A 13,436-nucleotide genomic window follows, 5' to 3' on the forward strand; every position below is an offset into this window, starting at 1 on the left:
AAGCTCAAAATACCTTAAAGATCTACATGCCTTTATGATTCCCAGCAATGAGTTTTTATGGGCCAAACTGGCTTCATGCCCAAACCCTTGATGCAGCTTCCTTATACACTGGTATTCCATAATACGTTCAAATCGTATCATTCGCTTACCAAATATTTCCTGAACACCTACTCTGTGACCGCAGTACTAATAAGCACTGGGACTAAAATAAGAAGTGAGGCATTTATGGTGCTAATTAACACCTAGTGAAAGGCACAGGGATTAAAAAAGGCTCGAGTAGTTACTAAACTGCCAAAAGGGTTATAAAGTCCAAGGAGATGAAGAGGGTGCTGAGACAGAGATTACAGCAGGTTTGGGGGATAAGTGGGTAAATTATTTAACCTAAATGGTGGTTGGGGAAATCTCTAAGGAGGTGAGGTTTAAGCTGAAACCCAAAGAATAGGAAAAGTCAACCACAGGAATATTCTTCCCAGCAGGAAAAAAGAACATGTAGGAGAGATCCAAGGGAAATAAAAGCTTGTCATATTTGAGGGCCTGCGTGGGAAGGCCAGCATGCCTAAAGTCAGAAACTTTTAAGGAGTCAGAATCTTTTTTTTTCCAGCTAAGAAGAGATGTACACATTCAGCCACAAATGATAACAGAACCAGTCCAGAATGTCACAGATCCAGGGAAAAGGACCAAAAGGGACTGTTGTTGTAAGAGCAGCATGGGTCTCTCAAAAGGTGGTCGCAGAGATCAGACTGTATGTTCTATATCCATCGACAAGTTCTCAATAGCAGGCATGCAGTCGAACAATTTGTACCAGTGTCCCTGGCCTCTGGCTGCCCTTATTTCTGCTCCTGTGGCTTCCATGGGTACACAAGCTAGTAGTTTACTTGGACCTCTGCCTCCTCTTTCTTCTTTTGCGCTTCAGCCTGTGCATTCGCTTCTTCCTGCACTTGGCTCTCATGGCGCAGAGGTTTCTAAGAAGATGGTGTTAAGACCGAGCAAGAGTCAGAATCTTAGCTAAGTGCAATGGGAAGTCTTTAACAGTTTTTCAAAAGCAAAACAAAATGATTTGCTTTATCTCTTAAGGCCACTGTCTAATGGGTAGAGAACAGATTGAGGTGAAAAGAGAAGTAGGGAATCCAACTGAGAACCAATTAGGGGCCCTTGCAGGCGGCTCAGTAGGTTGGAGCACCGACCCATACACCAAAAGCTTGCGGTTCCATCCCAGGTCAGGGCGCACGCCTAAACTGTGGGGTCGATCCCCATTTAGGGCGCATATGGAAGACAGGTGATCAATGTTTCTCTCTCTTTTTCTCTCTCCCCCTCTCCCTAAAATCAATTAAAATAGAGAGAGAGAGGAGACTCTGGCTCTTCCTCACCAGAGATGGAGAGGAAGAAGGAAGACGCGCAGGGGATGCAGAGGGGCAGAAACAGGTGGCCTCCTGAGCCAAAACTGTCTCATGAAAGAAGGTAGCACTCAGCATTCCCAACTATGCTCTCTGTGGTAGTTCCAGTGAAGAGGCAGAAATCCGTTTTTATTAACTAGCCTTCCACATTTTTATACTTTATTTCTTTTCAAGAAAAATGTACTCCTTGAAAAATCCCAGGCTTAATTCAAATGAACTAAATGAAACAGTGATTTGTCCTCAAACAGGCAAGGCCAGCCCAGAGGATCATGGCCACCCAGGGGCTCCATCCACACACATGAGGAGCCAAGAGGGAACACGCATAGACCAGGAGGGGACCTGGTTCCGCTTGGTTCTTGTTTGAGGCCCCAGCGACCTCTAACTCACTGCCCACATCGGTAGGAGACTGGCAGGCAGTTAGCAAAGTCTCTGTCTCTTCCCCAAACTCTGAACTCAACTGCTTAACTCAAATTCTAATAAGTAGATTCCCAACTGACTCTACCATCACCCAGAAAAGCAACCTAGTCCCACTTAGCAGCCCCCGTTCTATAGGGAGTTCTGAACTGTGTGAGAAGTATGAGAAAGGACGTAAGGCATGGAGTCCAGCATTGCCAAGTAAGAGCAGACTGCTAAATGAGATCCTGAATGCAAACACAACAACAAAGTACAGCCCAATAGTCAAGGCTGGCATCACAACATCAGCCGCCACCCTGGAGTGAGGACAGATGGAAAGGGCAGTTCAGAAAAAGCAAAGGCTCTGAATTCACACTAACTCTCTCCTCTAACACGACCGTAGTTATCCTGGGTAAATATACACTTGTAATAGATATTTCTGGTCAAATGTTTCACTGGCATTCAAAATGGTGTATACAAAGAGTTAAACCCTAATATAAAAGATGGACTTTATATATATGTGTGTGTATATATATACACATATATATTTAATAATAATGACTCAATATTGGCTCACCAATCATAGAAATGTACCACACTATGCAAGGTGTTAACAAACTTGCTGAGAGTGAAGGGGGAGGGGGAGAGAGCTCTCTCCTTTCTGTTCCTCTTTCTGTTGAGTGGGCTCAGAACAAGTCACCCCAGAACGTGCCACTTCAACATATGGATTACTCTGTGCTGAAGGCACACAAGACCCAGCAGACTCAGGAAACGCATTTTATCTCCCCTTAACTTCCTAGAAAAAATTGGAAAGGGGGGAGCTGTATCAGGAAGAGACCTAGTACTAAATATAACTTCTTATATCTGAGAGACTTGTGTGCACAGCAGGGCAAACATTTGTTAACCAAACATTTGCTCATTAAAACCCCAGACCCCTATTCATTTCCTTCACTCAAGATGCTACACAAGCACCAGTTACCTGGTTGCCTTTTGGTTTAATATCTTTGAGGGAACCAGGGAACCTTTATGTACAAAATTAAAATTTGTTTTTCTGTTAATCTGTCTTAGTCAATTTAATCATTAGACCAGCCATAGAACTTAGAATGAAAGAAAGGAAAATGTTTCTTCCCCTACACTATGAACTTAAAACTGCTGTAAAAAATAAGTCTATTAATTTTTTTTTTTTTTACAAAAAGTGCAGTGGTGCCTCAGTATTCATTGTTAATTCATTCTGGAACTCACGTGGAGTGCCGAAACCTAGGAATGCTGAAACCTATGAGTGCCAAAACCTAGAGTACTGAACAATGAAGCACTTTCTCTTGAGGGGCAACATCACAACTCATACAAGTTCTGGCAAATGTGACAAGTCCCGAGCAGGTGTCGAGTGCTGGAACTTTTTTTTTCTCATCAAAATGCAACGAGTACAGGGTTTGATGAGTTCTGAAGCCAATGAGTAGTACCAAGGTATAACTGTATATGTATAAGAATACATACATCATGGTTAAAAATTTTGCAGTGATTCTAGCCTGGCATAATGCAATCACAGGTCACAAAATTTTATACACATCATGTATATATGCATGTAACTAGAATAAACATAACTATGAAATAACCACATAGAAGACTGAAAGGAAATGCACCAAACATAACTCTAATTCAGTACTGAGAATGTAAGGGGAGAAAATAAGGGGATCATATTTGATTTTCTTGTTTACTGCATCATCCAAGGTTTTAAAAGAGTAGGGAATATGTATTACATTACTTTTATGATAAGAAAATAAGGTCTTACTTCTGGTCAAGATGGCAGCATAGGCAGAGATGGCTCGCCTCTTCCCACAACCACACCAAAATTACAACTAAAATAAAGGACAACCATCACTCAGAACTGTCAGAAGTCTGACAATGATGTAATTAAAGCAGATACGGAACGAGCTGGTTCCACAAACATGTGTGGATAAAAATTCAGGAGGCATATCTTAGGAGCAAGAAGTCCCAGCCCCACACCAGGTACCCCAGCCCAGGGTTCCAGTGCCAGGAAGATAGGTTTCCACAACATTTGGTTGCAAAAACCAGCAGGGGTTGAGTTGATGAAGAAACTTCTGGAGCCCCAAGCAGTAACTCTTAAAGAACCCACAGATGGATTCATCTACTCAGACTCACTCCCTCTGAGCTCCAGCAGTGGAGTAGCAGCTTGAAAGGCACCAGTGGCATACATGGAGAAACTGAAGTGTCCAGCATCAAAGAAAGCGAAGACCATTGTCCCTTCTCAAAACCTTCCCTCCAGAGAGCCACAGAGCCAACAAGCTGGTGCCATATCTGAGACTCCATTAACCTGGCTAACACTGTTTGCCCCATCCTAGAGATCCCTTGAAACTCTGGCCTACCCAAGCTGTTTTTTTACATGAAGGGATGGTCTTGCCTTCTGCTTCATAACTTCCTAAATCCTATCGAACAAGCAACAGCTGGCCTCAGTGAGCCACCAGCCTCACAACCTCTTGTTTAGTGGCCCCAGGGCCTGCACTAGCAGCAGCCAACCTAGATTCACAGCTTGGCTTTGCCTGGGAATCTCCAAGACAAGCACAGGTAGCAGCCATCTCAGATTGCTTTATAGCCCAGGCAGGGTGACCCCAGGCAAAACATAGGTGGGGGCTGACCTTGGCCTGCATCACTCCGGAAACCCCTGAGGCTGTGCACCCAGTGGGCAGCTACAGAACATTTCAGAGCACCACCACCCTGCCCCTATACAGCTGATCTTCCGCAGAGGGCAGAGAATGGTGGTCAGTGGTCACAACCAGTACTTGGCCCTGAATGGTCTGGGTAAATCCCTCCCACTGACCTGCCAATAGCAATCAAGGCCCAACTACAAGAGGAGGGTGTACTCAGCCAAGCCACACAAAGGATACACCTCAAGTACCCAGCTTGGGTGATAGGGAAGGCTGTGCCACTGGACCCTACAGAACATCTAGTACATTAGGCCACACTACCAAGACACGGAGGCAAAGCAGCTCTGCCTAATACATAGAAATAAGCACAGGGCAGCTGTCAAAAGAAGGAGACAAAGAAACATGGCCCAAATGAAAGAACAGATCAAAACTGCAGAAAAGAGCTAAACAAAATGGAGATAAGCAATCTATCAGATTCAGAGTTCAAAACACTGGTTATAAGGATGCTCAAGGAACTTAGTGGAGTTCTCAACAGCATTAAAAAACCCAATCAGAAACGAAGGACACACTAATTGAAATATAGAACAATTACAGGGAAACACAGAACAGTGTCTGAAACCAAGACTCAAATCAATGATTTGGAACATAAGGATGAAAAAAACAACCAATCCGAACAACAAGAAAAATAGAGAGCCCCCAAAAATGAGGATAGTGTAAGCAGCTTCTGGGACAACTTCCAGTGGTCCAACATTCGCATCACTGGGCTGCCAGAGGAGAAGAAAAAGAGCATGAAATTGGAAACCTATTTGAAAAAAATAATGAAAGAAAACTTCCCTCATTTGGTGAAGGAAATATACATACAAGTCCAGGAAGCAGAAAAAGTCCCAAACAAGATGGATGCAAAGAGGCCCTTTCCAAGACACATCATAATTACAATGCTAAAGGTTAAAGATAAAGAGAGAATCTTAAAAGTAGTTTGCCTGCAGGAGAGTTCCCACAAGACTGTCAGCTGATTTCTCAAAAGAAACTTTGCAGGCAAGAAGGGATTGGCGAGAAATATCCCAAGTTATGAAGAACAGGGACCTACGGCTAAGACAGCTCCACCCAGCAAAGCTGTCATTTAGAATTGAAGGGGAGATAAAGAGCTTCACAGACAAGAAAAAACTGAAGAAGTTCATCATCACCAAACCATTATTATGAGAAACACTAAAGGGACTTGTTTAACAAAAAGATCAAAACTATGAACAATAAAATGTCAATAAATACATATCTATCAGAAATTGATTTTAAAAAAAACTAAACAAACAAGAGAACAGAGACAGAATCATGAATACAGAGAGCATTTTTGATGGTTGCCAGATGGGAGGGGGATGTGAGGGAATGGGTGAAGAGGTGAGGGATTGAGAAGTACAAACAGGTAGTTACAGAATAGCCATGGGGATGTAAAGTACAGCACAGGAAATGGAGCAGCCAAAGAACCTATATGCATGACCCACGGACATGAACAATGGCGTGGGGACTGCCCGAGGGAATGGAGGATGCTGAGTGGAAAGTGGGGCACAAAGGGAGAAAAATGATGACAACTGTAATAGTATAATCAATAAAATATAATTTTTAAGAAGAAATTCGTTATTTTTTAAACATCACAGTAATGACACTGCTCTGGACACTGGTCTCTACCCAGGTAGAGTAAACTTTTACTTGGCACAACTGTTTGGAGCAGGAAAATCTGCTCAGGGATAGCTTTGATTGTGTATCATTGAAACTTCAGCCTAATTCTTGGCCAGAATTAGTGAAGTAGAGGAAAAATGTTCCTCATGGTTTGCACAGAAGCAGTCACTTAGCACCAACAAAGTTACATCCAACCCAGGGCTCTCCTGGAGAGTCCACCCGTCCCCGAGACCTCCTGGCAATCACTGACTCAGAGAAAACACTTGGCTCAGCAGTCCCACACTCAGTGGCACGTGGTTTATCACTGGCAGGTTACTGAGGCTTTTCACGTGCCAGGCTCTCCTGTAAGCATTTTACATGATTAACTCATTTTACCCCGGTGATAACTCAGGAAGTAGGCACACAAGGTCTCTCCTTTTTGCAGGACGAAACACACTGAGGTGAAGTAATTTGCCCAGGTATAGCCCTGGGTTAACCACCCAGGATAGCTCTACAGCCTCCATCCTACAATTTTTGGTGGCAGACCAAAAGGGATATTCAGGATGACGTGAGGATTGGCAGATCCAGGCTATCGCGGTTCTTTACTCTCCCCTCCTCCAGAGCCTGGCCCTCATCTAGGGACAGCTCAGTGGGGCCAAGCTCCAATCACAGTCCCTACACTCGTGCATGTAGCCCCTGATGGAGACAGAGCTGAAGGAGGCAGAACCCATCTCAAAGCCTGATCTGACAGCTGAAGAACTCGAGCCCCTGCCCTTTGAAGGAGCTGCCACCAATGCCCTGTGAACTAGAAATGCAGACCTATTTTAGAGGTATTCCCCACCCACCCCCCATAAAAGTGGCAGGGAGGGAAAAGCAGCAAATGGATATTTTTAGTATAACTATGCCTTGCATTTTGCTTAATTACAAATTGGTGAATAAAGAGTAGTCAATAGCATGAATTTATGCTATATCAGCAAGAGTTTTAATACATTTAAAATGACCAATTCACACTGAAGGCCAAATATGTAAAAGGCACTATTCTAAGACTACAGCAGGAGGCTATCACAGCCCTCAAAGAGCTCCCAGCTCAGCAAGAAGGCACTGACCTGCTTTCCCCATGTTCCACTGTTTCTTTATCTCACTGAACTACAGTAAGTGAGTGATCATGCCGTGGCCTCCATACTTACATCTGCCCAGATCCTCCATGCTTCTCTGGCTTTCTTCACAGTTTCTTCGTAGTCAGCCATGCTAGCCTAAATTAAAAATTGAGGAGTTTGGGTGGGGTGGGAATAACAAAAAATTAATTAAAAGAATTAATAAAAAGAATTAGGGGGAACCCTGACCAGTGAGGCTCAGTTGATTGGGTGTCATCCCCCAAAGCAAAAGGTCCCTGGTTCGATTTTTGGTCGGGGCACCTGCTTAGGTTGCAGGTTGGTCCCTGGTCGGGGCTCTCCAAGACTGATGTTTCTCTCCTCTTGCTCCCTCCCTTTCCGTCTCTCTTAAAAAAACGGGGGTGGGAGAGGAAAAGGTAGTAATCCTTTTCTAAGAACACACAGATTATTTCTGGAAAAGAATTAGAAATCTCTGGGTAACCCTAAGGTTTGTGGTTTGGAATGATTTTCACAGCCTATGCTTCCAAAAGCTCGCTGGGACCCAGTAGGACCCTTTAGAATCTAGCTGCGCTTTTTTTAGCCTTGGTTCTCAAAGCAAGGTCCATCAGCCGCATCTGCAAACAACTGAGGTGTATTAGAATAACAGAACCCTGGCCTCCAACCCAGATTTAAGAGGTCTGAACCTTCACTCTAGAAGTCCCCAGATGATTCAGAAGCAAGGCCTTAAAGCACAGGTAGCAAACACAAGACCCGCGGGCTGAATCCAGCTCTCCACCTTGTTTTATCCAGCTCAGCACCTTGTTTCTACCCGGCAGCAGCGCTATCCAGCTCAGCACCTTGTTTCTACCCGGCAGCAGCGCCGAGCTCCTTGCCCCTAGTTAAGGAGTAGTTACATTTACACAGTCCTAAAATTACATTCAGCCCTTTGAAGGCAACTGCGAGCCTGATGTGGCCCCCAGTGAAAATGAGTTTGACACCCTTGCCTTAAAGGGACCCCCTCTCTTCCTTCTTAGTCTTCGTTGTGGTTCACTTCTTCGAGGGCACACACGCCTCCATCCAAAGAGTGGGCAGTGTCTCCTAGGCATTCTTAAATGTCAGTGAAAAAGAAACACACTGTTCTTTGACTTTCTGATTTTGTATTGCTTTTGATCACTCCCACTAACTCCACATAAACTGTTTGCATGACAAACAAAAGTACTTACCTGTCGGACTCTTGCTATTGGCTCATTGTTAGCAGGACAATAGGTTGTGATAACCTAAAAACAAAAAGATGACCACCATATGTAGAAAATGTAATCCCTTCCAAAATTGGGAGAGCAGACCAAATGAGGGAAGAAAAGGGGGAGGAAGAAGAAAAAAGATAAAGATACAATATCCACACTTGGAATCTTAACTTGTTACAAATAATCCACGCTACAGAGCTTTTCATTTTGACCTAAACATTCAGAACCACCTTTCTGCAAAACCCATCCTTGCCATCTAAGTATTCGGTACATTAACAAAAGTGTTATTTCATCTTTTTCCATTAACAACAGACTGAACTCGAGTTTTACTTATTCCTTCTGTCCCTTACTCTGCCCAGCCTCTGGTCATGAAGTAAGACAGCCGAGGCCAAACTATGGGAAAGGACTGTGTCCACACAAACTGAAAAGGTCTAGTTGAAAAGGTCAACTAGAAAAAAAAATGCCTTCAGCAGGAAATATTTTATCCAAGAACCTAATGATTAGGTGGCATAATGGGAAAAAAGAAACCAACAGGAAACTACCAATTGGGAGTTGGGGGAAGGGTATTAAAACCACTTGCGTTTCCTACAGTTACCAAATGGAAGATGTTTCCTCTAACAAAGCAGGTTCATTATATAACATGCACAAAGTTTGTTGCATGTTATATAACATCTCCTTACAAAAACTTCTTATGAGACTCTCAAAAAAATCTAGGCGACAATTACCTTATCTTCCCATCGTATTCTATAGAACGTTTTATTGAGCACTACCTGGGTGCTAGGCATGCATAGTGTTAGGCTCTGGAAACTGAGAAATGCGGAAAAGCCGGTGAAAACATGTGGCAGAATTCCAGGAAGTCCGAGCTTGCAAATTTCAAAGGATTTCAGAAAACAAAGCAATATAAAACTATAGTGTATAACATTACCTGCGGCACATGTCTTATCTGAGGAGCCACAATCAAGAACAAAATTCATCTCCACCGCTAAGCGTGTGGCATTTCTCACTACAGATCGCATAACTCTAAGGTAAGGCTTCAAGTAAGCGTGAGAAGTTTAAACCCAACCAGCTCCAAAATGGCATCGAATCGACTCTCCAAAGCACACGAAGACCTAAAACCTAGGGGAATTTTTTAAGGCACCCTACAGGAGAAAACTTTTGCCGTGGAGCACAGAAACTTCCCACCCAGTACAACACCTACAGCAGCAGTGGAGTGGGACTAAGCAGAGCCCGCCCGGCCTCCCGGAGCGAACTGAAGCTGCAGAGATTTCCCGGGACGCTCCATACCTCTCCCCGGCCGCCCCAGCTTCCATTATACACGCCCTCGTTCTCCTCGCGGAGCCCCAGCTCCTTCAGCCAAGCATACTGGGGCTGATTGATGAGCAAGGTGGACATGAAGGCGGCAGGCCTGTTCCAAGTTCCTAAGAGCTTATTCTGCCTTACAACGTGCACACACAGCTGGCGAGACAGAAGCCACATACCGACCCTCAGAAGCACAGCGCGCCTGCGGCCTAAGGAACCGCTGAAATACAGCCCCGCCCCCCGCCCGGGAGAACCCATTGGGCAGGCCCAGCCCCGCCCGGGACACGCCCCCCGCCTCCTCTAGGCCTGCTCCAGTCTTCACCCTGAGCTTCATTTTTAGGTCTGGAACAAAGTGGGTGCTACAGAAAAGAAACGAGAGGGCTACTGCCACCTAATGAAAGACGCCGGAAGCCGTGGCCTCAGCTAGAGGTTGTTTCCAGCAAAATCCTGACTCTCAAGTACACTAGGTTAGAGCGGGGCTTCTCAGACTACAATGTGCATGTAATCATCTGGCCATAGTGTTAAACGCACTTTCTGAATCCGTGGTTCTGGGCTGGGGTCTGAGAATCAGCATTTCTAACCAGCTCCCTACTGATGGTGGCACCGCTGTTCCATGTAATAACCAAAGGAGGGGTTTTGTTTGTTTGTTTTGGTGAAGGGAGGGACAGGTTGTTTTCACTGCTATTACAAATTAGAGTTTTCTAATTAATGAAAATATTATACTTCCTTCTAAATATCCTGCCTACGTATATTATTGCTTTTGAAAAACAAAGACAGTTTTTGATCAGTTTTCTTCATTCTCAGTTGCTTTTATCTTCTGACAATATCCACTCCACCACCATCCCATTTCCCATCTAATTCCACGGCAATGGGGCCTATCCTACGTAAGGGAAATACTGAGATCTCAATCTATATATAAACACATCAATATAAACCTATGTAGTCTTCTCACTGTGTCTTTGCCCTTGCTGTTCTCTCCACCTGTCAAACACTTCTGTCCATTTCTACATTCAAGCTTGAGCTTTATCTTTTTCACCAGTATGGCATAAATAATTTCAGCAAATGCTAGACATGCATCAAGCACCTACCAAGAAACTGCAGTAAGTGCTGAATAATGCTTCTGTTTGTAAATGTTATGTTTTTCCCTGTGAAGGCAAGTACCATCTCTGACTCATCCTTTCATAGCTCCACAGTTTCCACCATTGTATCAGGGTCATGTCCACCTATATGAATGAATAAATGAAAAAATAAGCCTTTGAACACACCACAGGAGTAATAAGCATAGATACCCTGTCAAGAATCGGTAATTTTTGTCAACAACCCAGCTGCCGTCTTTCGTCTACCCCAGGGATTGAGGCAGTAATTTTCTCTATTTAAAATATATATATATTGATTGATTGATTTGAGAGAGAGACTGATTTGTTGTTGTACTTATTTATGCATTTATTGGTTGATTCTTATATCTGCCCTGACCAGGGATTAAACCCGAAATCATGGTATATGGGGACAATGTTCTAACTGAGCCAGCCAGCCAGGGTGTAATTTCCTTCTTTTTTTTTCTCAGATATTTTAACTGAGAATTTAATTGTTCTTGCTTTCTGGCTGCCAGCAAGATTCTTTGTACATGTATCCCAACACCACACCCTCCCTTCTCTTTTCCTCATTTGATTCAAAAACGGAAAGACATTTGCAGATGCACTAAGTTTTAGGAGCAATACATAATGCCCTTAGGAAATGTTAACTCCCTTCTCTTCACTAAGTCAAGGAGAGAGAGGTTCAGGGTTGTCAGCCCTATCTGGGAAGATAGTCATCAGCAAATGCCAATTTTGAAAACTAGGATCACACCTCTCTTCCACTTCCTTTTTTCAAAACTCAATTCTGCCCAAAAGAGATCAGGAAAAAATGAATTTTGATGAGGCAGAGCAGGAGTAGATAAAATTAAATGAATCCTATAAAAGCACATTTCATATATGAAAGAGAATTAAATGAATCATATATGAAAACTTATATAAAAACTGCAATGCGCTATAGAAATTTAAATGTACTGACTGAACTCAGAACAGCTTGAATTAATTCCATATTAAAAGTGGCAGGATTTACAAATGGCCAATTCTGCTTTTCAAATGACTTATCAAAGGCATCACAGGATGGTGATTTAGGCAAGGACTCTGGAATCACAGCGTAAGTACAAATAACCTGTATTTAGGATATCCTCAGCAAATGCTAACTGTCTTCATTCTTCTAAGATAGCTGGCCAGGAGGCAGATGTAACTTGAACTTGTATCCTTGCCCCAAGGCAGCAGTAAATTGGAGAAATCATCGTGACTCAGAATATAGTTTCATTATTGCAAACTGGGAACCTAATTGGTTTGTCAGAGAGTGGGTAAGTGGCACTATTGTTCTGGGCAGACTGACATTAATCCAATTCACAAAACTTGATGCTAGAACTAGAATGCTGGCTTATTATTTTGTAGGAAAGACTATCTTCAGAAACCTGACCATTTACCCCCTCTGATCAATTCATTCCCTGCCAGGACACTTACTACCTATCTGGTTGTTTAATGAGCCCAGACTCAGAAGAAGAGTTGTTGATTAACAATAAATGATTCCAGCCCTGGGTGGTGTGGCTCAGTGGACTGAGTGCTGGCCTACGAACCAAAGGGTCACCAGTTTGCAACACAGTCTAGGGCACATGCCCGTGTTGCAGGCTAGGTCCCAGGTGTGGGACACACAAGAGGCAATCACACATTGATGTTTTTTTCTCTCTTCCTCCCTCCCTTCCCCTCTCTAAAAATAAATAAATAAAATCTTTTAAAAACAATAAACGATTCCAGTGTGGGTAATGGCACCAGGCTAAGACAGTCTCCCTAAATGTGTAAATTAATTTATAGACTCAATGCAATCCCAACCCAAATACCAGAATTGGCAAGCAGATTCTAAAGTTTAAATGGGAATGCAAAGGATCTAAAACAGCCAAAACAGTTTCTATAGGGAGAAAAAAGGACAAATTTACCTGATTTTAACAATTATTATAACAATTTTACAATTATTACAAAGCTACAGTAATCAAGAAAGTTTCACATTGGTTCAAAGACAGACATAAAGATCCATGAAACAGAGCAGAGAACCCAGAAATAGACCCCTGTATAAATAATCAATTTTCAGTGAAAGTATCAAGGAAATTCAATGAGGGAAAGGATAGTCTTTTTAATGAATAGTGCTATAGTGATTGGATATTCACATGCATAAAAAGGACCTTGATTGTTACTTCACACTACATAGTTAACTCAAAAAGGACCATGGACCTAAAGGTAAGAACTAAAATTCTAAAACTTCTAGAGGAAAACATTGGAGAAAATATTTCAGGGGTTGGGGGAGGCTGTTCTATGATATTTAGTTGCATCCCATACCACAAATTATAGCATGAAATTTGACTCCTACCTCACACCATACACAAATCAGTTCCAGGGGGATTGTAATCCTGTGTAGGAAAAAGTAAAACAGTAAAGTTGTCCAAGAGTTAGGAGTCAAGACTCAGGTTTTCAATAGTTTAGCTGTGTAGCCTCTATGCATTTATCCAAAACAGGAATGGGACCAGGTGATTTTGTAAATTCTTTCATATGTCTTGCCCTGGCTGGTACGACTCAGTGGACTGGATGCTGGTCTGTGAAATGAAAGGTCACCCATTCCATTCCTGGTAAG

At 43.0% G+C, this 13,436-nt stretch overlaps 1 protein-coding gene across 3 annotated transcripts in view; it reads right to left on the minus strand.

Moving 5' to 3' along the window:
* Positions 1-9,952, minus strand: part of ALDH7A1 (aldehyde dehydrogenase 7 family member A1) — a 45,351-nt gene extending 35,399 nt beyond the window's left edge. For all 3 annotated transcript variants that reach the window (XM_036020704.1, XM_036020705.1, XM_028524781.2), the window contains exons 1-3: positions 9,720-9,952; positions 8,415-8,468; positions 7,288-7,353 (exon numbers count right to left, since the gene is read on the minus strand). In XM_036020704.1, coding sequence (XP_035876597.1) covers positions 7,288-7,353; positions 8,415-8,468; positions 9,720-9,911 — 312 coding nt within the window. In that variant the 5' untranslated portion in view covers positions 9,912-9,952. The remainder of the gene's footprint in view (positions 1-7,287; positions 7,354-8,414; positions 8,469-9,719) is intronic.
* Positions 9,953-13,436: the final 3,484 nt, after the last annotated feature.

This window comes from Phyllostomus discolor, chromosome 3 (assembly GCF_004126475.2).
Source record: "Phyllostomus discolor isolate MPI-MPIP mPhyDis1 chromosome 3, mPhyDis1.pri.v3, whole genome shotgun sequence".
Classification (NCBI taxonomy): domain Eukaryota; kingdom Metazoa; phylum Chordata; class Mammalia; order Chiroptera; family Phyllostomidae; genus Phyllostomus; species Phyllostomus discolor.